This window comes from Haemorhous mexicanus, chromosome 17 (genome assembly GCF_027477595.1).
Source record: "Haemorhous mexicanus isolate bHaeMex1 chromosome 17, bHaeMex1.pri, whole genome shotgun sequence".
NCBI classification, from domain to species: Eukaryota; Metazoa; Chordata; class Aves; order Passeriformes; family Fringillidae; genus Haemorhous; species Haemorhous mexicanus.
In genome coordinates, this window is record NC_082357.1 from 3,144,929 (window position 1) to 3,166,560 (window position 21,632).

At 45.8% G+C, this 21,632-nt stretch overlaps 1 protein-coding gene across 2 annotated transcripts in view; it reads right to left on the bottom strand.

The window, feature by feature from the left end:
* GSG1L (GSG1 like) overlaps positions 1-21,632 on the bottom strand; it is a 56,578-nt gene that overhangs the window by 28,928 nt on the left and 6,018 nt on the right. For both annotated transcript variants that reach the window (XM_059861914.1, XM_059861916.1), the window contains exon 2: positions 9,993-10,040. In XM_059861914.1, coding sequence (XP_059717897.1) covers positions 9,993-10,040 — 48 coding nt within the window. The remainder of the gene's footprint in view (positions 1-9,992; positions 10,041-21,632) is intronic.

Sequence of the window (21,632 nt, forward strand, 5' to 3'; positions counted from 1 at the left end):
TCCAGGAGGTTTGAGCTGAGTTTGCTTGACACCCAAAGTTCATTCCTTGTTCAAATCCACTGCCATTTCCTGACACAGAACAGGAACAGTTCACTCCATCTTCTCCATGAGAGAGCTCTGTTTAATCTGAGCCATGTCAAGCCTGACACGTTCTGCGCTCCTTCCCCACAAAATCCCAGGATGATTCTTGTGTTGCATTATTAAAACCATGCTCAGGCTTGTTAGCAGTTCGGATTGAAACCCCAAGAACTTGGAAGACATCTGAATGGGATTATGTGCAGGATGATAAAGAAACATTTCCTGCTGTTTCTGGAATGCCAGAGTTCCATAATTTCAATTCCTGTTGAGTTTTTGAGATTAATGAGGCCAACAAACCAGTTCTGCAGAGTTTAAATCACATCTATACCTCCTACCACCTACAGTCACATGCAGCCATGGAGTTTGATGCACACTTGTCAAATCAGAAAAGCTGGGTTTTGGTGCCAGCTCACTATGCCAATGGGATCTGATGGCAGATTCTGAGGTCCTGTCTCCAGATGAAATGATGAAATCCTCTTCTGGATGCTCCTTCAGGCTGGCCAGGCCATGGAAATGACTGCCAAGGATCCAGTGTTGGTGCATGTTCTCAAAGAAGCACTGAAGAGGTGGCCAACACAGGAATTGCTGGGTGACTTCAAAGCATTTTAAATCCATAAACATGAGCTGTTTGCTCTTAAAGGATTTCTTGAGGGAAAGTCATATTGCTATTCCTGAAGGATGTTGCTGAGTCATGTTAACCATGTTATACCCAGCAAAGGCAGGGATTGTGTGCCTGGAAATGTCTGTCATGCATTTTGGAGAGTGGCTTGGAAATTATCCAGCATAAAGAAGCCCATAAATGAATGTATTGCCTGCCATGCTGTGTGACACTGCCTGATGAAAGGCCAGCCTTCCTGAGCAGTGCCCAAGAAGAAATGGTCTGGAATCTGTATTGATTTCTGAGGGCCCTTTCAGACAGAAAATTAGCTTTCTAATTGGGGCAGGCTCACATTCAGAATGCCTCAGTGGGAATTCATCCTCCTTAGGAACACCCACTGCCTCAGCCTGTGCTCCCTGTGGATCTGTGGCTGCTGCATCCCGGCCCTTCCCAGAGCAGAGCTGCCCTCCTGGGGTCAGGGGCTGCCCAAAGCAGCCTCACCTGAGCTGTCACACTCTGCCACGCTGTCCCTGAGCCAGTGACCAGGCTGGACAATGCTGCAGGCAGCCAGAGAGGTCTGGGAGAGCTTTGGAGCTCCTCATAACTCAGTGTCACATGTCTGCCCTGAGAGCCAGGGTGTGTCTGAGCTATGGTGTGACACCAGCTCCAGCCATTCCTCTGCCAGTTCAGCCCTGAGCTGTCTGAGAGAGTCTGATGGGCAAGTAGGAGCTTTGGGGGGTTTTCTGCATCACAGTTCATCATATGACAAAACCCCTTCTGTCTGCTCAAAGCAGTGGAGCTGAGCAATGTGTGCTCCTAAATAACCACTGAGATCCTTGTGCCTGACTGAGGAGAAACCAGGAGCCTGGCACTTGAAGGACAAGCTAGTGCTGCATTGTGCAGCAGCTGAGGAGACACCAGTGTCCAAGCAATGCTCTCCTGGAGAGTGTGGAAACTCCTCACCTCCTCACTGGCAGCTGCTAACCCAGACACTGCTGCTGCTGCCTGGGGGAGAAAGTGCTGCTCTCACCCCGTGCTTCACAGCCATTGTCCCCAAGATCCCTGAACTGCCACAAAACACTGGGAAACCACAAGAGGCTGTGAGAAGTCACCTAGACAGGTGTCACCCCATGTGGGAGGAGAAGAGCCATGTCTGAGGGCCAGCCCTGGTTCTGGGGCTGTGGACTTGCACCCTGCAGGTGTCATCTCTTTGTGCAAAAGCATTTCATTCTCCTCCTTGGTCAGTCAGGGACATGGGGAGTTGTTACCCTTGCTCATGTTAGCAGCAACAAAAAGTTCTGCTCATGTGGTCTTCTAGTCTTTGCTGTCCTTGTGTTTTTTCTTGACTGTCAGACTTAGTGACTTTGTTGGAACTGACATCTGGACCTCACTTAAATCTCTCTTCTTCAAGAGGGAAGAGAGGAAACAATAAGGCAAATGGGCATCCACTGAGAAATGCTGTGCACATTGTTTGGAAGAGCAGTAAGGCCAGCTCCATGTAAATCTCACTCTCTCTTCCAGTGCCATTCGGGTGGGTTTAGTCATCTGCTCTTCTCTGCTACTCCAATACTGGGAATTCCAAGCCAGAAATGCTGGAGTGTTCGATACAAAATGGTGAGAAGAATGAACCCTGAGCATGTTGTTGTGGCTGGCAGCGAGCTGAGCGCTGCTGGTTAATGCGTCATGGCAGAGCCGACCATCTGCCCATCCTCTCGTGCTGCAGAGAGGCACAGCACAGAGCCACCAGAGACACTGCAAGCCTCCTGACCCTAAATGCCACCTGAGCTACCTAAAGCTGCCTGCTCCAGTCAACTGAATCGGGCAGCAAGGGTAGATAAAGGGCTGGCACCCAGACAGGGACTGCACCTTGCAGAATGTGGGAAACCAGAGGAGGAATACCTGACACTGCTGAGGGGAGGGAGGAAAAGCTGTGTTTTGGTTTTGTTTAGCTTTAGCTCTTGGTTAGTTTCTTTATTTTGGAAGGTGAGGTGGAGCAGTGACTCATAAAATGATTCTCTTCTATGTGATGATGGCTTTGGATGGCTCTGGCATCGAGCAGATTGAATCCTGTGTGTGATACTGAGCAGACTGTGGGATATCTTTGTAGCCATAATCTCTTTTTCCTGGTGTGGTAATAATATAATGAGTAGACCAAGGGAGTGGAAAAGATGATGAAAAATACTCTAAAAGAGAATTATCCCATGTGCCTTGCTAAATATATTTGGGCTCAGTGTTTCCCTTTGAAGACCACCAGTGCAGGGCCTGTGATGTACTTCTACCCTCAGCACTGGGCTGAGAAATGAATGATGTTCAGACCAGAGCTCTCCACATCTTTGGCATCCCCAGTGTGAAAAACAAGACTGTTTCCTCCTTCAGTAATTAGGAATTTAGCTGCAATTCTTCTGGTAAGAATGGTTTCATCTTTGTATGTCTAATTGCCCTTTAAAACTAACTTCAGTGATTCATAACAGAAGTGTAAGAAAACACAGATAAAATACAAGTAACACATTTTTTCCTGCATACTTAATCATAGCTCTCCTGTGAGAAGTGCACAGGTATTTGTCTGTGTGGGTATGGATTTACCCCACTGCAGATATATGAACAGTAATGCAATGGGAAGTATTCAAGAAGAATATAGAGCCTGATTTGGAAAGTGTACAGTTCTTTTGGGAGACCCAGTTACATTTCTTTTTACTGATGCAGGTCTCTAAGTGCTCCTCTTTGAAAACTGATCCTCTTTTTTTCCTCTTAGGAACATCTACCCAGTACATAAAAAAGGAGGTTTGTTTTTAACTTGGCTGTTACAAGTCTCGTTTGTCTCTTTTCTAGCCTCAAATCTGCTCTGCCTTGTCCTTCTCTTCCAAACAAGTATTTCCCTATTTTTGGCCATAAATGTCACTCTTCTATCTATGTCTTTAAATTTTATTGTCAGTGCTTTGAGCTGGGGCTGGCAGGGGAGGGATAAGAGGTGCTCATAGGGAGCTGCAGGTGGGTACATCATGAGTACTTGTGGTGGCATGGTGACTTCTTGTTTTGTTCTTTGGTTCCTACGATGATCCTAATATTTCTTTTTCATCTTAATCTCTGCAGAGCAGTGAATTAATGTTTTCATAGAAGTGTCTGTCATCGCCCAAGAACTCTATCCTGAGGGGAAAAGCTAATTCAGAACCCATCACTATATATGTAAAGGTAGGATGACTCCTCATCTTCCCCACTTGGCATTTATCAACACTGATCATTATCTGCCATTTGCTCTCAGTCACTCAGTTTGTGCATGCTTCAGAGGTCTGCAGTGTATCCAGTGGTTTTCAGGCTTTCAAGTTTCAGTTGTCCTTTTAGCTGAACATTTTAATGTATTTTAAGCAGCTCTTGCTTTTCTTGGGTTCCCTTCTTCACAAATTCTAAACCCACTCTTATTGCTTCTGAAGGATGCTGAATCTGCCATACAAGCCATACAAGGGACCTCTTAGTAACATTGTGAATCAAGTGCAGGAGTAAGTCAAGAGTAACAAGCTTCCTACTAATTTCTCCATGCTCACATCCAAATTTTGTCTCTACATCGTCCATAACATTTCTTGGTCTATGCATGGTGTTTTAGTCACCTCCTGCTGTTTTGTTTTCTTTCCTTACACCTTCTCCGCTATCAGGTTTAACCCTGCTGTCTCTGAAGATGTCCCAAGGGGTGATCACTAACATAATTCTGCATTTTTTATCTGAACATGGAATCCATCCACAGAGATTGTGTTGCTCATTAATGACATTACCTTGTTATTCTGATTCAGCTTTAGTACATGACATCTGCTTTGTCTTTCAGTGTAATCAGCAACAAGACGTTATTGTCCCTCTAATTATCTTTCTCCCATCAAATTTCTGCTACACCTATTATGTCAGGATCCATTAAAATCAGGCATCTAGTTTTTCCGTTCTCATTAATTGCTGTTGGAGTGCTGGTTTAGGACCATGTACAGAACTGGCTTAGCTTTCTCTTTTTTTCTGTGCTGTGTTTAGGTGAGACTTGATTTGTTTACTTGCTGTTTGCCATGTGCTACTTCAGCTCTGCCAGCCACTTTTTAGGCAATGCAGAATTGTTATTGCTTCATCTCTCCAGGATGCACCACCACAGGCTGTGTAGAGGACGTGCAGGAGGCACCTCCTACCTCTGCCAGGACAGTCTCTCATTTAAAAAGCCTCCCTGTAACATTTTGGACTGTTCAGTGTTCACCAGCCATAAGCATTTTCCTTCTGCAGGGTTTTGCCTTGCCTCAGCCTTTGTGGTCTCTGAAAAGCCTGGTTTATTTTGTGTGTGTGAGTTTATCAGCAGGTAGGATGCAGTGCAATGCAGGCAGCTGCTGGTGGCCTGCTGCCTTGCCATTCCTTGTGGGAATTGTTTCACAAAATCAGGTACCACAGAGCCCTGGAGTAAGCTGGCCAGGCTGCAGCACACCTGTGAGGAGCCTGCCCTGGGAATCCTGCCCTGTGTTTGTGTGGCCATCTCAAAGCTCTGAGCCAGCACTGACATTTGAGCCTGTTCCTACAGCACTTCCCCACAGGCTCCTTAGGCCAGAGCCCCTCATCTCCAGCTCTGGGAACTCCAGGTGCTTGCAAAGTCCCAGCCTCCACCAGCACCATCCCAGGAACTGCTGGGGGCACCACATTTCCTGCAAAGCCCTGCTCTTCTCCAGCAAAATGCTTCCAGCACAAGTGCTGCTTCCAGCTGATTTCTCTTGCCCAAGGAGTTGGGCTGGGCTCATCCTCTGGCTGAGAGCTGGCAGTGATGCATGCAGAGAAGGATGCAGGAGCTGCAATTCCCACACAGCAGGGGGAGGAACACCTGTGGGTGTGTTCATCTGTGGTGTTACGGTCACTGAAACCTTTTATCTGATCATTTATGGGACCTTTTGCTCTCCATTGTGGTGTCATGGTTCCCCTTTGTCACAACTTTTAAAACCACAGCTTTTAAAACCACTTTTCCCAGAATTTTTGGTCTTGGTTTCTTCCTTTTGAATGCATCATCTGTGGCTTCTTAGGATTTTTCTTGGGCACAGATCTGAGGCCATGGGAATGGGATGACAGAAGATGCCATGGGAGGAGGAAGAGTGTGGTGAGGAGTGTGCCAGCCTCAGTGTCCTGGTGGGGCACCACAACAGGGACAGAAGTGTCTGCCCCTTGCTGAATAAATCACCCTTTTCTTCCTCAGGCAGCAAAATATTTAGCAGCAACAAAACTTTGATGAAGTTCTGTGGAGAATATCCCAGAAGAAATTGAGAACTGAAATATCAGGTCCAGCCTACTTTGACAGCTCCCTTCCAACTGCTTTTGGAAATATTTGCTGTCTTACTGCTCATGTCTGGAGTGAAAATTAGAGCACTTTGTGGGCCCCAACATCTGCTCAGTGAGAGCCCATTAAAAGCTTGGCCACTGTAACCAGCTATTGCTCTATCATTTTTATCAATAGCAAATGTAAACTCTCATAGGAAAATGTGTTTTTTTTTCTTCCAGTTAATATCTACCATCATGAAGCTGATTTTGCTAAGCAGCTTTGGCACTAAGAACCAGCAACAGCTAATAAATTCAATGTTAGGCTTATGAGGTTCTGACAGATTGCTGGCAGCTGCCTTAAATGCAGGAAAAAGCTCTCCTAGTGTGGGTTGGAAATGCTTATTTATACCATACTGTGGGTCTGTTTGCCCCAAATTTTGCTGCCTCCTTTTAGTAGATGTCATTGGTGAGATATATGACAAGGGTACAATAAGTGATCAGAGATGCATTTTCCAGCTACACTGGAGATCAGCACTAATGCATAAAGAGAGGAAGCTCAGCCATAAACCATGAATTTTTTTCTGTAAGAATTTTCATTTATGAATGCAAGGTTTGTGGTAAGGATGTGACTAGACCTCATCATGGATGATTTTATTTACTGTGATTTTTTGTGGTAGTTCTTTTTCTATATCACAGGGTTTTAAATAATCTGCAGGAGTTTAACACCACCTTGCTGTTAATTGGTGGTGGACCCAAGCAAAGATGGGCTGTGCAAATACACTGAATGTGTTCTTAGCATGTTTTAAAAGTGAAAGATGATGTGCTCAGAAAAAGGCATGGGCTTCAAGAGTCTCTATTTAGCTTAAAAGTTGGTCAGACAGGGATCCTCTTTGGGCCAGGGAAAACCAACTAAAAGGAAAACTTTGGGAAACCTGAGTGCTCAGCTGCAGTAATGGAGCTTGTACTGCAGAGACGTTTCAGATAAACAAAATTGCAGAGACATTTCAGATAAACAACCACTTTTTGGTGGTAAGTGATGCTAAGAATATGTACAGAAGGTGAGTAAGTTGCAGTCTTATTGTGAAGCTAAGTTTAGTCCCAAATTTCCCAGTTACATGATTGCCTGTGAAACCCACAATGTTTGAACTGAACTCAAATTTGCTGTTCACTGTATTTCATCCTTTCTCATTGACTTGGACTGGCTGGAACTGAGTAGTTGATAGGCCTCTGGCCATTAAAGTCAATGTTGAGTGAGGGGATGAAGTAATTAAAGGAATGGGAATTTCTTTCTAGCTGGAAAATAGCAGATTAAGTCAAGACATTAAAGAATTGTTCAGTGAAAGTAAATCAGGCATCAGTTTTCTCTTCACATGTGGTGAAAGTAGCTCTGGAGAGCACAAGACTGATGGTGAAAATTCCAGATTAACCATGTTGCAGTGTCCAACTTGATGTACAGTTGTGGAATTTATGCTGGTTTGTTTATGAGTCTGATGGTCAGCACTTTCCATGTCTGACAAAGCATTCCCCTCTCTTTCTGTCAATAGGCCTTACAACTCCATGGAAAGTCTTCTGAAATAGATAGAATTTTCTTTATAACACTACACAGAAAGAGCCTTCCTTCCTCAAAAAAGAAAAACAGAATCATCTAGAAATATGCACTGACATAATGCAAAAACTCTAAATTCTCCTGGAAAAAAAAATGCTGACAGCATTTCACACAACCAAAAGAAATCCTGAAAGTAAAGCACTAAATGCTGTTTTGGAAAGTGTGTGGGTGATGCCACCAAGCATTCTGCACCATAATGAAGTTCCAGAGAAAGGGGATAAAGCAGAAAACACCCTGGTGCCTTTAGAGCAGGCACCTTGTGCCACTCTGGTGTGCCTGCTGGAGGGGCTCGCTGTGCCCACAGCCCTGGCACGGCAAGGCAGGGAGATTCCCTTGCCTAGCTGAGATTCCCTTGCCCAGCTGCCCTTCCAGCTCCTCTCCCAGACCTGTCCCTCTCCATTCTATCTCCTCTCCTGTGTCTCTCCTTCAGCACCAGTCCTACTCCCATCCTCAGACAGAACTTTCTGGAACTTTGAGATCCTCGCTGCTGTTCTGGGAGCTGCACTAAAAAGCACAAAGCACCCCAGTGTATTACAGGAAAGTGCAGCTTTCAGCTCTGTGCCCTACTCCTGATGATGCTTTAGGATTTTAGCTTTTCTATTTTTCATGTATTTGTAATCCTGCGGTTTTTAGTGTCTAACTCTGAACTCCACACACAGTGGGAGCTGCTGCTTCCCCATTTTGGGCAGACACAAAATTCCTCTCCAGGCCTGGGAGTCAAGGACACCTCACTGCCTCAGGCCTGAGAGATGGAAACAAAAGGGAGCTGGGGGGAGCAAACGTGGGGTAAATGACTTCATTACCTGAAGCTGTAATTGGAAGATTATCCCCCAATATGCAAATGGACCAAACTTATAAAAGTGTGAAAATATGTGACTCTTCATCCGTTTTGGATGCAGCCCCTGGAGAACTTTGTCTGATCTAAATGTACCTGAAGGCTCTTCAATAAATAGAACTGCTTTTGATTCCCTTAATTCTGTCTGGCCTCTGGTTTTAGATAGCCCAAAAAGGCATCACTGAGTCCTTTTGTCATGTTTTCTATCACAGAGTTTGTTTCCTGGTGGCTGCTGAGTGTTGAGCTGATGGTTTTGTAAGAGCCTTTGTGCCCCAAGGTCCCATTTGTGTGTGTGAGATTTAACTGGGAGCCCATTAGCGACACTAATCCCAGGCTTGTTCTTCCCTTATGTGCATAATTTATTTGGGTTTGCTTACAATGAATTTCACAGAGGCTCTGTGGCTGTTTCTCTCCCTGCAATATCCCCCTGCTTTATTAGCAGTAATTGCCTTTCTTCCCGTTTTCCAGTGGATCAGCAATTCAGGCAAATGAAGGAAAATTGTTCCTTACACCATTTACTGCTGCTCCACCAAGCCTGAGGTAGGCACCCTTTGCCCAAAAGGTTCTGGGATTGTCTCAAGTGATCTGACAAAATATATGGGGTATCTCATCAGCTGGGACCAGCATGGGCTCAGTTCACTTTAACTGAGCTTTACTGAGCCTTTTTTCCCCTTATATATTTTCAAAAGTGGGGTAAATTGCTTCTGAAAATGAAAGAAATCTCAATGATCAAATAAAATTCAATACCAGATGAGGAAAATGGTTGCAACCTGTTTCTGTGCTCTTGAATGTATAACTTTTCACAAGGGTAAACCAACCAAAGAAGCATCTGGATGATTCCTTCTCACAAAGACATAACTTTGGTACTGTGACTGTATTTTTCTGACCATAAATGTCTTCATGGCCTGAGGAGACCACACAGCATTTCCTTCCTCACTAGAGGAAGAAGGGAAATGTCTGTCTGTGGTATTTGCAGGGTCCCCAAGATGAGGTGAAGAGATGAGTCTGACTCATGTCCTTAGAAGGCTAATTTATTATTTTATGATATTATATTATAATAAAGAAAGCTATACTACTACTATACTAAAGAATAGAGAAAGGCGTAACAAGAATGATCATGAAAAACTCGTGACTGACTCCTCAGAGTCTGACACAGCTGATGGTGATTGGTTATTAAGTAAAAACAATTCACATGAAACCAATCAAACATTCACCTGTTGGTAAACAATCTCCAGCCACATTCCAAAGCAGCAGAACAGGGAGAAGCAAATGAGATAATATTGTTTTTTCTCTAAGGCTTCTCAACTTCCCAGGAGAAGAAATCCTGGCGAAGGGATTTTTCAGAAAATATGACAGTGATATCTGTCTTACAACATAAATAAATATTTTCTTGAAGAAAGCCATCTGAGTTAAGATCAAATAAATGACAGAGCTGCACAAAGTGAGCAAACAGCTGTCACAAAGCCTTGTTTCAGCTGGCTGTGTGTAACGTGGATGACATGTGGGTCCCTGTGCGCTGGGGGATCCTGCTTCCCCTGGCACTCAGGTCCCACAAGACACAACACTGATGCAGTCTGTAAGATGGGAGGGAAAAAGCCTTGGCTGTGTGCTCTTACCTTTTTCAGAAGCCGGGGCAAGGTCAATAAAACTTCGACATTTTTCACCTTTAAAAGAAAAGGATTGTTTTAGGAGATGGAAGTGGGTTGGTGTCCCTCTGCCTCCTCTCTGTGCCTGGCGTTCCTGCCCTCACTCCCACCCCAGTCTCTCCAGGACACTGGGAACAGACATTCCCCTGTGCCTCCACCCCTTGTGCCCAAGGGCTGGACTTCCCTTGGGGTGGCAGCCCCTGGATCAGGAGTGTGGGTTACAGGCAGTGCAGGGGATCCTTCCTTGCTGGCTGAGCCCCTGCTGGGCCAGTGATGCTCTCCCAAGGGCAGAAGCAGTGCTGGGCTCTGTCTGGGGAGACACAGGGACAAACAGCTCAGCAGGTGGCACTGGCAGGGCATGGGCCCCTCTCACCCACACTTTTGCCATCCTTCTCATCACCACACAATGCCTGTGCCCACGCAGAGTGACCAAAGCTCCCAGTGCTGGGGCACTGCCATGGGCACAGAGCTCTCCATACACGGATGTGACACACATGACTGAGACAAAACCTGAAGCACAAAGCAGCTAAGGAAGTGTACAAATGTTTTAAAAAAATGTTTCAAAAGCAGGCAAATGCCTTGCTCTGAGCATCACAGCCTGTGCCCCCCCCCCCTCCCCGTGCTCCTCTGTAAATTAAATTCTCTCTGTTTAGGACCCCTAACCTAGGGTTTAAACCTTTGCCCTTGCAGGAATTCTTGAGGAGTTCCTGAACAGGAAATGTATCTTAGGGTGGCTGCTTTGACCTTTCTTTTTACTTCAGGTAACCAAAGATGATCAAATAATTCCTCTGCCCTGGCTGCATCCCTCCACCAAGAGTATGTGCTCCTTTTGATATGATGTGCTCCAAGGAGTGCTGGCACATCTGCCAGAGGTCATGAAATAAAGTCCATTTTACCCTTTAAGACTGTAATTGATGCAAAGGCAGTTATAGGACTAGGCTGTTTTTTTTTTTTAAATTAGCTTTGCTCATTTTTAATTACAAAGTTCAAAAGACTAATTTAGGAAAGGTGAGCCATTTAAAAAGAATAAACAGTGAAATGCCACAGTGATGGTGAAGTCAGTGTATTTTTTTCTTATTTGTAATTCAGTATACATAAAAAGCAATATAAAGTGTTCACCTTTCTGGTGTCTTTGCTGGAAATACTGAGATAAATGTAATCATTCAAATGACAGCTGTGTTGACATAAGAATTAAAAAGGAGTAATAATAGCATCGAAATAATTTTTGATGCTATTATTACTCCTTTTTAATTACTTTTTTCAGTTTTAAATCCATGCTAAATACACTGAGAGGTGCTGTGTATGTAGTCCATTGTCTATGTCTAAGTAGCAACAAAAGAAAAGGTTCACTTGACACTGATATGCACATTTTGATATGTCCAGGGGAAGGATTTCTACTCTGTGAGTCCAGAGGACAGCCAAGAAAAAGAAGTGAGCCTTGGCTTGCCAAAGCACCTTCTCTGTTTCCAGATACAGGGCAGGCTCTGTCTGGACAGAAGTAGTGTCAGTAAGTTTTGGGGGAAACAGATGGAAAGGTAACTGCTGGTTCACAGAAATTACCAGCCCTGCACATTTCCCATTCAGAACAGGACATCATTTTCCTACCCAAATTCTGAAATGCTCCAAGGATGGTAATACCCATCCCTTAGTGACTTGAGATGGACTTTCTTCCCTCTCTGGTCCACTTCTGGAGAAATGTTTCCTGATACCCAACCCAAACTTCTGTAGCTGCTCTGGCATCAGTGCAGTCATCCTTTGTCTGTCTGTAGGGACATGAACAAGCCCAGCTCCCCCAGGTTCTTTACTTTAGGTTCCTGACCAGGAAATCCACTTAAATAAGTGGACTGTGAAAGAAGCTAGGGTGTAAGCAGAAAACATTCTCATCCAGAGCCTCTGAGTTTAGGGTATGAGGTTTTTCAGGAATTTTATTGACATAAAATCAAGGGAATATAGGGAGAGTGACCTCTAGATTTGGAGTTGGTATAAGCAGATTAAGTAGGATTTTTCATTCTAGCCATATGGATATGTAGTTTGGCTCTGGTTTTTTTGTCAGATGTAAGTTATTACTTTTATCACAGTTTTATTTGAACCTGACTTCAAGCTGTCTCTCACTGATCATCCCTCACTTGTGTTACAGTGAATCCAAAGCCATATTACTGGAAACCTTTAACAAATATCTGTCTTTCCAGAATGTTATCCCAAGAAAGGCAAAGGGGAATGGCCTTTGCTACTGGAAAAACTGCACAGGCTGCTCTGAGAGCTGGTGGTGCCTTCCAACCACCTGCAAGGGGATAGAGTCTCTGAGTTACCAGAGTTTATCTGCAGGACAGAGGAGAGGGTGGTCACAGGCTGCTAGGAGGAATGAGCATCCTCTTCCTCCCTCAAATTCAGCTTGCCCAGAACACCATCTCTCCCTGTGGTGAGACCTCCAGTTTAAATAACATGGACAGAAAGTGCTGGAGTGTCCAGAAAAAGTCCTCTAGGAGCAATAGCAAAAAGAATGGCTGGAGACAGAGAAGAGCCTGATGTCACCTCACTGTCAATGGCTGATTGTGCCTGGCTTGCTGCTGAAGGTCAAAGTAGAACTGCACAAGCAGTTCCTGACTCTTCCCTTTGCTGTTCCTGCTGCTGGAGCACTGGAAAACCCTCTTCCATTTTCAATGGTAGCCACTGGTGGTATTTATAAAGCACAGTCACACTTGCACATGCAGACATGCATCTCACTGAGAACTGAAGATGTCAGCAGTGCTTTCACTGTTCCTCTTAGGATTTATTCTAAGTTATTTTTGGGTATCTTGTATAACTGATCTCTTAAGCCCTCTTAAGTTTAATTTTAGACTTGGCAGAGTTTATCCTGCTGTGCTGTCCTTTTCCAGATGCATCTTCTCCCCCTAACCAGGCTCCTGGAGAGTCTTTAGAGAATATACAAAAGACTGTTCAGAGAAGCAACAAGAAGAGTCTCTGGGATTCATCCCCTGAAAGCCCTGCCTTCCCCTGTTTGTGGCTGTGATCCTGACAGGGAAGAAAGCCAAGGAGTGACCTCTCCTGCTCTTCACTCGAGCAGAAAGAAGAGGTGGGACCTGGCTGGAATTCTCTGCAGTGGCACACAGGAGCAGTGGCCATGAGCAGTGCACATGGGGCTCTCTGGAGCTCAGCAGTGACAGGGAGCTGCTGGAGGCTGAGCAGAGAGGGCTGACCAGCACGTGAGCAGCCATGGGCAAAGCACTTGGCACCAGTTTCTCCTGTGGCTTCCTGGTGGTGAGGTAAAAACATCACTTGTGCCAGTCCCTGCAAACACACTCCTCCTAATCACACTGACCCTGCAGGGGCTCTGCTGTGCCTCTGCTGGGTTTTCCAAGGAGGGGACATGTCACAGGGATCTGCAGGACTGGAAGATAGCAAGAGTCCAAAGTTTATCTGTGGCTAATTAATCCTAATTAATTAATCTAATTCTGTATATGTGCATGTCTGTGTGTGTTTGTAACTTGCTGGGGAGCTTCAAACTGGAGCAGCCAGAGAGCGGGAGGAGACACATCTGGAAAGACGGAACTGGTGGGTGGGAAAGAGTCTTGAGGCTGTGTGGGTAACAGATGCAGAGCCCATGAAAATATCTGAGGGACCACCAGTGGGATGTCCCCATGAATCTGCAGTGGGAAAGGTGGAGGTGTTCCAGCAGGATCTGCAAACCTGGACAGGCAGAGGAGGAAGAGGAGCGAGTTTGGTACTCGAGGGATGTTTCTGTGGGTGCTGATAAAGGCACAGCCCTCTCTGAGGGTCTGTGTGGTCAGAGACATCAGTGTCAGGCTTGCACACGTGTGTGTGTGTGTGTGTGTGCCCAGCCTGGATGGGAAGGGCCCAGCAGCAAACAGATGAAGGAAAAGGAATTCCCTGGGACTTCTTTAAGATTCCTGGGATCATGCTCAGCATCCTCTCAGACAAACTCTGTGGGACTTCCCCATCCCATGCAGCTGGGGAACCCTCCCTCAGCTCTGCAGGGCTGGAATGCTTTCCAGCTCCAGGCCAGTGTGTGCTGAAGAAAGCTCAGCTTTGGGATGCTGTGTGGTCTCAGGGAACAGAGGAAGGTGTGGATTTGATCCATCCATGCCAGGGACACAAAGGAAATTGTGGCAGTATTAGGAGATGATCTCTATGTCTTGCTTGCATAGAGTAGATGGAGACAAAGTCCCAGTGGTACATGTCAGAGGTTTGCTAGGGAAGACAGTTTGGATCAATTCTGCCTCCAGTACAGAGAAACCCATTTGTGGGGTTGTTTTTGCTCGGGGACCAGGTTGCACATGGTGGATAATGCAAAGAGATAGAAGAACATGATGTGTCCTCAGGGAGATCTGATTGTTGGGTGAGAACCATGTGTAAATATCACTGTTTGCTGAATGTTACTGCCATTGTCTGTGTACAGCTGTATATTGGGTGTATGATGCATGTGTCTGTAGAGTTAGAATATATATTAGTTTTAGTAGTAAGCTGAAGATATGGGGATAAGGGGTGGAATGTCCTGGGTTGACTATATGATACTTTTATCCCAAATCATCCTGTTTTGTTTGTACTGAATAATAAGTTTTGCATCTTTAAAACTTGTTCCAGAGAGTGAAGGGGGGAGAGAAGCAGCATGCAATTTGTTTTCAGACACTGCACTCGCTCCTCCACATTCCTGCTCCTGGACTGTGCTGTCTGCGGATGGACAGACAGCAGGACAGAGATCTCTTTGCTTTTAGTTAGTTTTAGCTAGCTGCGGCAAAGAAGTTCCCTAGACTGTGGGTTTTTTTCACTTTTCTTTGGAGCTGTTTAACCTCCTCTGGACTGAACACCCAGCAGAGCACTGGCCGCTCACACCTGAGGCCCACTGGGCCGGGCCTGGGCCGCGGCATTTCCAGCACCGGAGGGACTGATAAGAGACTGATAAGGGATTGATAAGGGACTGAGTATGGGGAGGCCCATCCTCCTTCTCCTCCTCCTTGCTCACAACATGCTGGGGGCGAGTCCTGAGCTCCCAACCTTTCCAAGCCTCTGCCCGTGCTCATGATGGACACTGGCTCCTGTGAGCAGTGTCAGACCGCGTGAGGGGGAGCAGCAGGCTGTGCAGGGCAGGCCCGCGGGGCAGAGCTCTGCTGGGGCAGGGAGGGGAGGGGGCACTGCTGGCAAGGGCTGCACAGGGTGAAGAGGTCACCCTTGGCGGGTGGGTGAGTCCCCAGACACCTCCCTTTCCCTGCAAAGTGGAGGAGCTCCATCACCTGCCCCCCTGAAGGGTCACTGTCGCACACACAGGGCCAGCTGGGACTCTGCTGGAGGCAAAGCCTCACACCAAGGCAGAGCTCAGAGTTCAGCTCCTCTCTCGCCTAAAGAAAACCCGAGTTCCCCCAAGTTCAATCCTGCCAGAAAATCGAGACAAACAGGTCCTAAAGAACCATCGGGTCCCAGGGTTTGCTGGCTCCAGGGCCCTGCCCTGCCCTGCCCACCTTGTGGGTACATCACACATGCCTGGCTGGGGCTTCCTCCCTGGAATTCCTGGAATTCCTCCCTGGGCCTGAGGAATTAGAGAGCTGCATAGGGCAGCTGAAAGGCAGGTCTAGGTGCAGAAAAATTGGGTCTGAACTCCAGCACACAGATGTGCATCCAAGCCCTGTGTGCCCTCTGCTTTTAAGCCTTTGGGAGACCCACACTCTTCTTTCACCTAAAAGGTGAGGTTTGTTGGCTACTGTCCTCAGAACCTCACACAGCCCAGGAGCCTGGTGGTTTAGACTGGAAACGAGGAAGAGGGCAGACAAAACACCAAAAAAGCACTTCAAGACAATATTCTGTTTCTAACACGGCTGTTGTCATAGCAAAGAGCAGAATTTGATGTTCTGGGTCCTGCTTATTGGTCCTGCATTCCTGAGTTCTTTCCTCTCTGAGCCAGGGCAAAATGCCTGATTAGTAATGACAGCAGCAAAATAAAAACAACCCTGAAAAATCCTACTTTGTATGTCTTGCAATGACAGGGTTTGAAAATATTCAAGTTAAATAAATTGACTTAAAAGAAATTTGGTAGTTCTGGCTGAACTCTGTTATAACTCTGCTTTTCATCTCACAAAAAAAAAAAAAAAGAAAGAAAAGCTGTCTGTATCCACTTACTCTACATAAAATTTTACGAGTTCAAGAGTGCAGTTATGATGGAAATTTAAATGATTAAATTTCTTTTAAACAACATTCCCTTTTAGTAACACCCTGGCTCCCAGCCTACGACAGACAAGGTCCCCTTTTTTCCCACTAGGCCCTAACACATCTTTATCTCTCCAATTATATCTGGAGTCATGTGATTCTGATGAGATCCCACATCATCTACTGAGAGTAAAATCATTGTGTTTGTCTAAAAAAAGATATAACCCTCAAGGGATCTCAGCCTAGACGAGGCTGAGGACTCCAACACAACTTCAGTGAAAAAAAGCACTACATGAGGGAAAATACAGGTTAATAGGCTCACTCAAACTGAGTTGTAGCAGGCTAATTACCAACTGATATATTCAAACTTTGTTTAAAGTCATCTCAGAGCACTTAATTGACTTTTTTTTGCCCTAACGAAAAATTAAGTGTTGATCAGTAAAATCAACATTTTTCCAGTTGACCCTGTTAATTTTGCTGGAGCGATATTTTCTCCTGGAAAATAAACAAGCTCACACAGAATGGCACAAAAATATGTCTTGATCTATGCAGATAATTATTTTCTCTTCCTCTGACAGCTGCCACTCATTGCTGCTGCCCATCAACATTTCTTCTACCTCTAAATATCTTGAGAATTTGCCCAATTTCTCAGGGATTACTCACAGCCTGTATTGCCTTTGGGTCTGCTTTTAAACCTGAATGTTGTGCTGCTGTTCTTCTTCAGCAAACCCAACCCCTTCCAACTTCCTACGTCTCCAAGTGGGAAAATGCAAAGCTTCCCACTTTTCCATTTCAGGCCTGCACTTCTCCTCAGTTTGCACATTCCCAAAGGAATGTTGCTAATTTTACCCCAGAGGTCCCGTTCCCACGGTGGGGTTCCCTCCTGGGGGGTTGGAGCAGGGAAGGGCTGTGCAGGGCAGGGAGTGTGGGCAGAGCTGGGAGTGCTGGTGCTGCTGCCTGGGACTATGCCATGGCAACTGCTTGTTCCAGGCTGCAACTCTCCCTGATGTGAAAAATCTTCCCCAGCATCTCAAAGCAAACATCTCCACGGGCTGCTCTCAAATCATGTCTAATTGAAAGCCAGCCAAGTCACAAGATTCAGCTGATTATCTTGGTAAGACCTGGAGGATGTGTACACACATCCATCATTTGGAGAGCTGGGAAGGAGGTTGGGTTTCCAAGTGATTGTGAAAATCGGGGGAACAGCAGTGCTGAGAGAGGTTTTCAATGATTTTGGTGTCAAATTAGAGCTGACTTCATTAAATCAAGGAGCTCTGAGTTGATTTAAGCATTTGAAGCTGTACAATGGGTAGGGGAGGGTTTTACCTGCTCATCCCAGGGGTGACACACTGTGCTGACCCTGAGCCAATGTAAATATAAAAATAAAAATAAACTAGATATTGGCAATCCAGGATCCCCGAGACACCCAGAAAGCAGGGAAAGACAATCCTCAATGCTCTTCACAGAGATGTAGCTGCTGTATGTCCCTCACTGTATGAAGTCTTTTCTTCTCCCATCCTCCTGTACCTGCCCTGGCTGCTCTTTGGGTTGAGATTTCCTGTTTTTCCAGGCAGAAACCCCTGGCTTGGGGTATGGAAACAGGTAACTTTAACCTTTTCTCCATGACTTTACAGGAAGTGAACTGCAGCACAATGGAAATGAATATCCAGTTTTTGAAATCGAGTGGAAAAAAGTTGTGCTTGCATTTCCTCTTGTGAACCTTATTCCCAAGCATGTACCCAATAAATTTGGAACAAATTTCTCATTAGTGTTTTTTGTCTGCCTGGGTGATGCACAGTGAAATCATGCTGAATGATGAAGTTTTTTGGTCTCTCCAAACCTAGTGAGTCTAAGCATGGTGAAATGTCTCTACCTCCTTCCACATTGTGAGCATGGTTTGAGTCCCTTTTGTAGCCAAATGGAAGGTGGAACACAGGCAAGTGGGTTTTGTTTGCCTGTGACTATTCTACAAGCCATGTCATTCCACAGTAATTACATCTGCTTCTTATTGCTCACTGACTTTTGTATTCCTTCCTAAGCTAGATCAGCAAAGGCTGGTGCTGCCTTTTGGTTTAGCAATAAGAACACTGATGTCACACCAGCTTGTGACTAACAGAGGGTCCTGGTTTCAGCAGCCCTATTCCCCGCTATGCTGGTTTCAGCAGGGACAGAGTCAATTTGGTTCCTGCAGCAGGTACAGGGCTGAGTGCTGGGTTTAGGAACAGAGACCAGTGCTGATAAAGCACAGGGGTGCTTTGGGTGCTGCTGAGCAGGCCTTGCCCAGATCAAGGGCCTTGCAGTGCCTCATGCTCTGCCAGAGGAGGTGCACAAAAAGCAGGAGGGGGCATGGCCAGGACAGCTTACCCGAGCTGGCCAGGGGGATATTCCAGACCTTAGACTGTGATGCTCAGTGTGTAAATTTGGGAGAGTTTGCTGGGAGCTGCCAGTCACTGCTTTGGGCTGGGCTGGGCTAGGCAGCAGTAAGCAGCTGCACTGTGCAACACTTTTGGGGTAGTTTTAGTCCTCTCTTCTCCCCTTTTATCTATTTTTATTAATTCTTGTTGTTGTATTTTATTTATTAAGCTGTTCTTATCTCAACCCATGGGTGTTGCCTTTCTCTGTCTCTCCTCCCCAGCCCTCTGAGGCAGGAGTGAGTGAGGGGCTGAGCAGCACTTAATTATCAGCTGTTAAACCACAACAAACTGTGAGATCTGCCAATCAGCCAGTTCTCCTAACCCCACATAAGTAAAGTTTTAACATCAGGATTGAGTCTGGTGTAATTTAAAACCCACGTGGATACCACAGTCATTGATCTTCCATCCCTTATGCATTTCCTCAGCCCTGAAAGCATCTGTTCATATTTTGCACTGACACTGGGGTAAGGCATCTCGGTTCCCTTTGAAATCTGGGACCTGTGTGTTAATCTTCCAGCACTTTGAAGTTTATCCCATTTATGAGGAGCCACCAGAACTCCTCAGATGTTTCCTTTAAGGCTGCTGGGTTAAATGGCTGAGAACAGACACATCCAAACACTCATGAGGAACAGTAACAAATCTAATAAGGAGTGGTTAGCTGCCTGGACCCTTACTTTGCTCTGTTATGAGGCTCAGCCTGCAGGGACTTTATGTCCATGTTTTATGGATGATAGATGTTCACACAGCTAGTCTGCCCAGCAGGATCAGGAGGACCTAAAATCCAAAACTCCCAGAGCACCGCAGACACAAAATATCCCCAACATGCTATAAAAACCTGAATGTCTGCAATAAAGCAATCACCAGCACAGAAATCACAGCTATCATGTACCACAGGAAGGAAGGGAGCAAGAGTTCTTGTGAGGAACACGAATAAATCTGTAAATTCCTATGGCCAGACCTATCTCATCCTGAAAGCAAAATACCAGGGATTTGTTAGGAGGAGTTCACAAGTGCTTTTCTGCAATGGATCCTTCCCATGCTGTAAAGGAAGGCAAAAATTTGTTACTCTCCCTGATATCTAGCCTGAGGGAGATTTCCCTTCTGATCCCAAATTAGATCATCAGTTTAATGTTCAGTGCATGAGCAGCCATACCAATTAGATCCTGAGCAGCTGTAATAATGTCAGCAGCGGCAGAGCAGCCTCCTCACACACTGCCTCCACCTGGAGCCAGTTTCTGCTGCTTTAGATGAGACAAGGCATTAAAACCTCCAGAAAACGTGATGGGCACCCAGTCAGCAGCTATTTTTTCCTTGGCTCCCACTGGTGCCCAGCAGCCCCCCCGGGGCAGGGATGTCACAGAGCAGGCACCCTGTGAGCCAGGGAGGCAAGAATGCTCCTCCCAGACCTCCTAAAACACCAACACATCAGCTATGCAGGACTTGCTCCAAGCTTCCTCATGCCAGAAACGCTCCTCTTGTCTCCTGCAGCTCTTCCTGGCACTTTGGAAGGCTCCATGTCAGCCCATGGGTTTCCTTTGCTCACACTGCCCTCTGTGGAGGTGAGGTCCAGTCACACTCTGTGGGAACCTGTCCTTGGATTGTCACTTTTCCCCCTCAATTATGAATTATTTAAGTAATTTTATTTTCTTTGTCCACACATGTGTAAGGTATCTCTACATCCTCTCTATCTCTTCAGTCTGGTACACTACAGAGCACCAGCTTTCTTTTCTTGAAGGAGATTCTCTTTTCCTTGACTATCTTGGAAATCCCACTGCACCTATTTCACCTTCCCCTTTTTCTTACCATACCCATGTATCATGGTGTTTACAAAGCCCACTGGTGTTGCCTGTGGTGCTAATTTTTCCCTAGAAAAATCTCTTTTTTATGGCACAGCACTTGGCAGCTCCCAGCCCCCCCACAGACAAATCCTGCCCCCCAACTTGGTTCTTATCTTCCCCCTGCCATTGGCACCTACCTGTGACCTCACAGAGCTTTAGGCCTTGGCATCTGGTGCTTTTAACCTTCTTTAAAATGTAATGCTGCTCTTACAACTCTATCAGGCCACCCCACATTTTCAGTTATGCAAAAAAATCTCTCCTCTGTAATGCCAATATTCCCAGATTTTGTGTGGCATGTACGTAAGAGGCGCATTCAAAGCAGGATTATTCTCTTCAAATTAAAACTTCTGTGTTGGGAATTGCAAGGTCTTAGACAGATTCTCTTTTGGTCAATGAGGCAAACACATAATCCCAGGGCTCAGTTGATCCCACAGGAGGAGCAGTGTAACCTCCCAAGGAGTGCTCCTCTGTAATGAGGATGTTGATCAGTCTGGGCACAGACACCTACATTTGCTGATGGCCACGGGCTGGCTGCACGATTCATCTCACCTTATTTCTTTAGATAACACAAATTGTATCCTCAGCTCTTTTTTTCCTTGATTGCTAATCCCAGCAATAACAGAATCAGTCCCAAAAGCAAATTTGAGGACAACTAGAAACATCTGGTCTCCATTGGGATAATTCTCCCTTTTGTATTACTTGCCACAGTCTCCTTGTAAGACTGTTCTTTAGTCAGTTTACAATCTATTTATCCCAATGATAATCAATAAAGTGAATCTGCAACACAGGCTGATGCAAAAGGTCTCCCTGGTCCACTGTCTTCGTGTTGTCTTCAGTGACAGATATTTAGGGAAGGACAAAGGGGTGGGCACAGGGTGATTCTGCTCCTGCACTCCCCTTGTCACACCAGAACTGCAGCAGCACTTTGGGGATTGCTCTAAAATCATCCTGTCAGTGACAGGAATGGAGGTTTGCTCTCTGGAACCATGCAATTCTCAGTTTTGGCCTTCTCAACATTCCCTGGCAGGGAGCTCTGCAGGAAGGAGTACTTATTTTTGTCTGTTATGCCTTTTTGTTCTGGAATCATGGAAGCAGGCAATGGTGTGTGCTGTCTGAGCTCTGTCATTGTCACTTGATCGCCACCAATGGGACATCTCCGTGCCCTGGGCCTTCTGTCCAGCCTGGAGCTCAGGCTGTTCAGG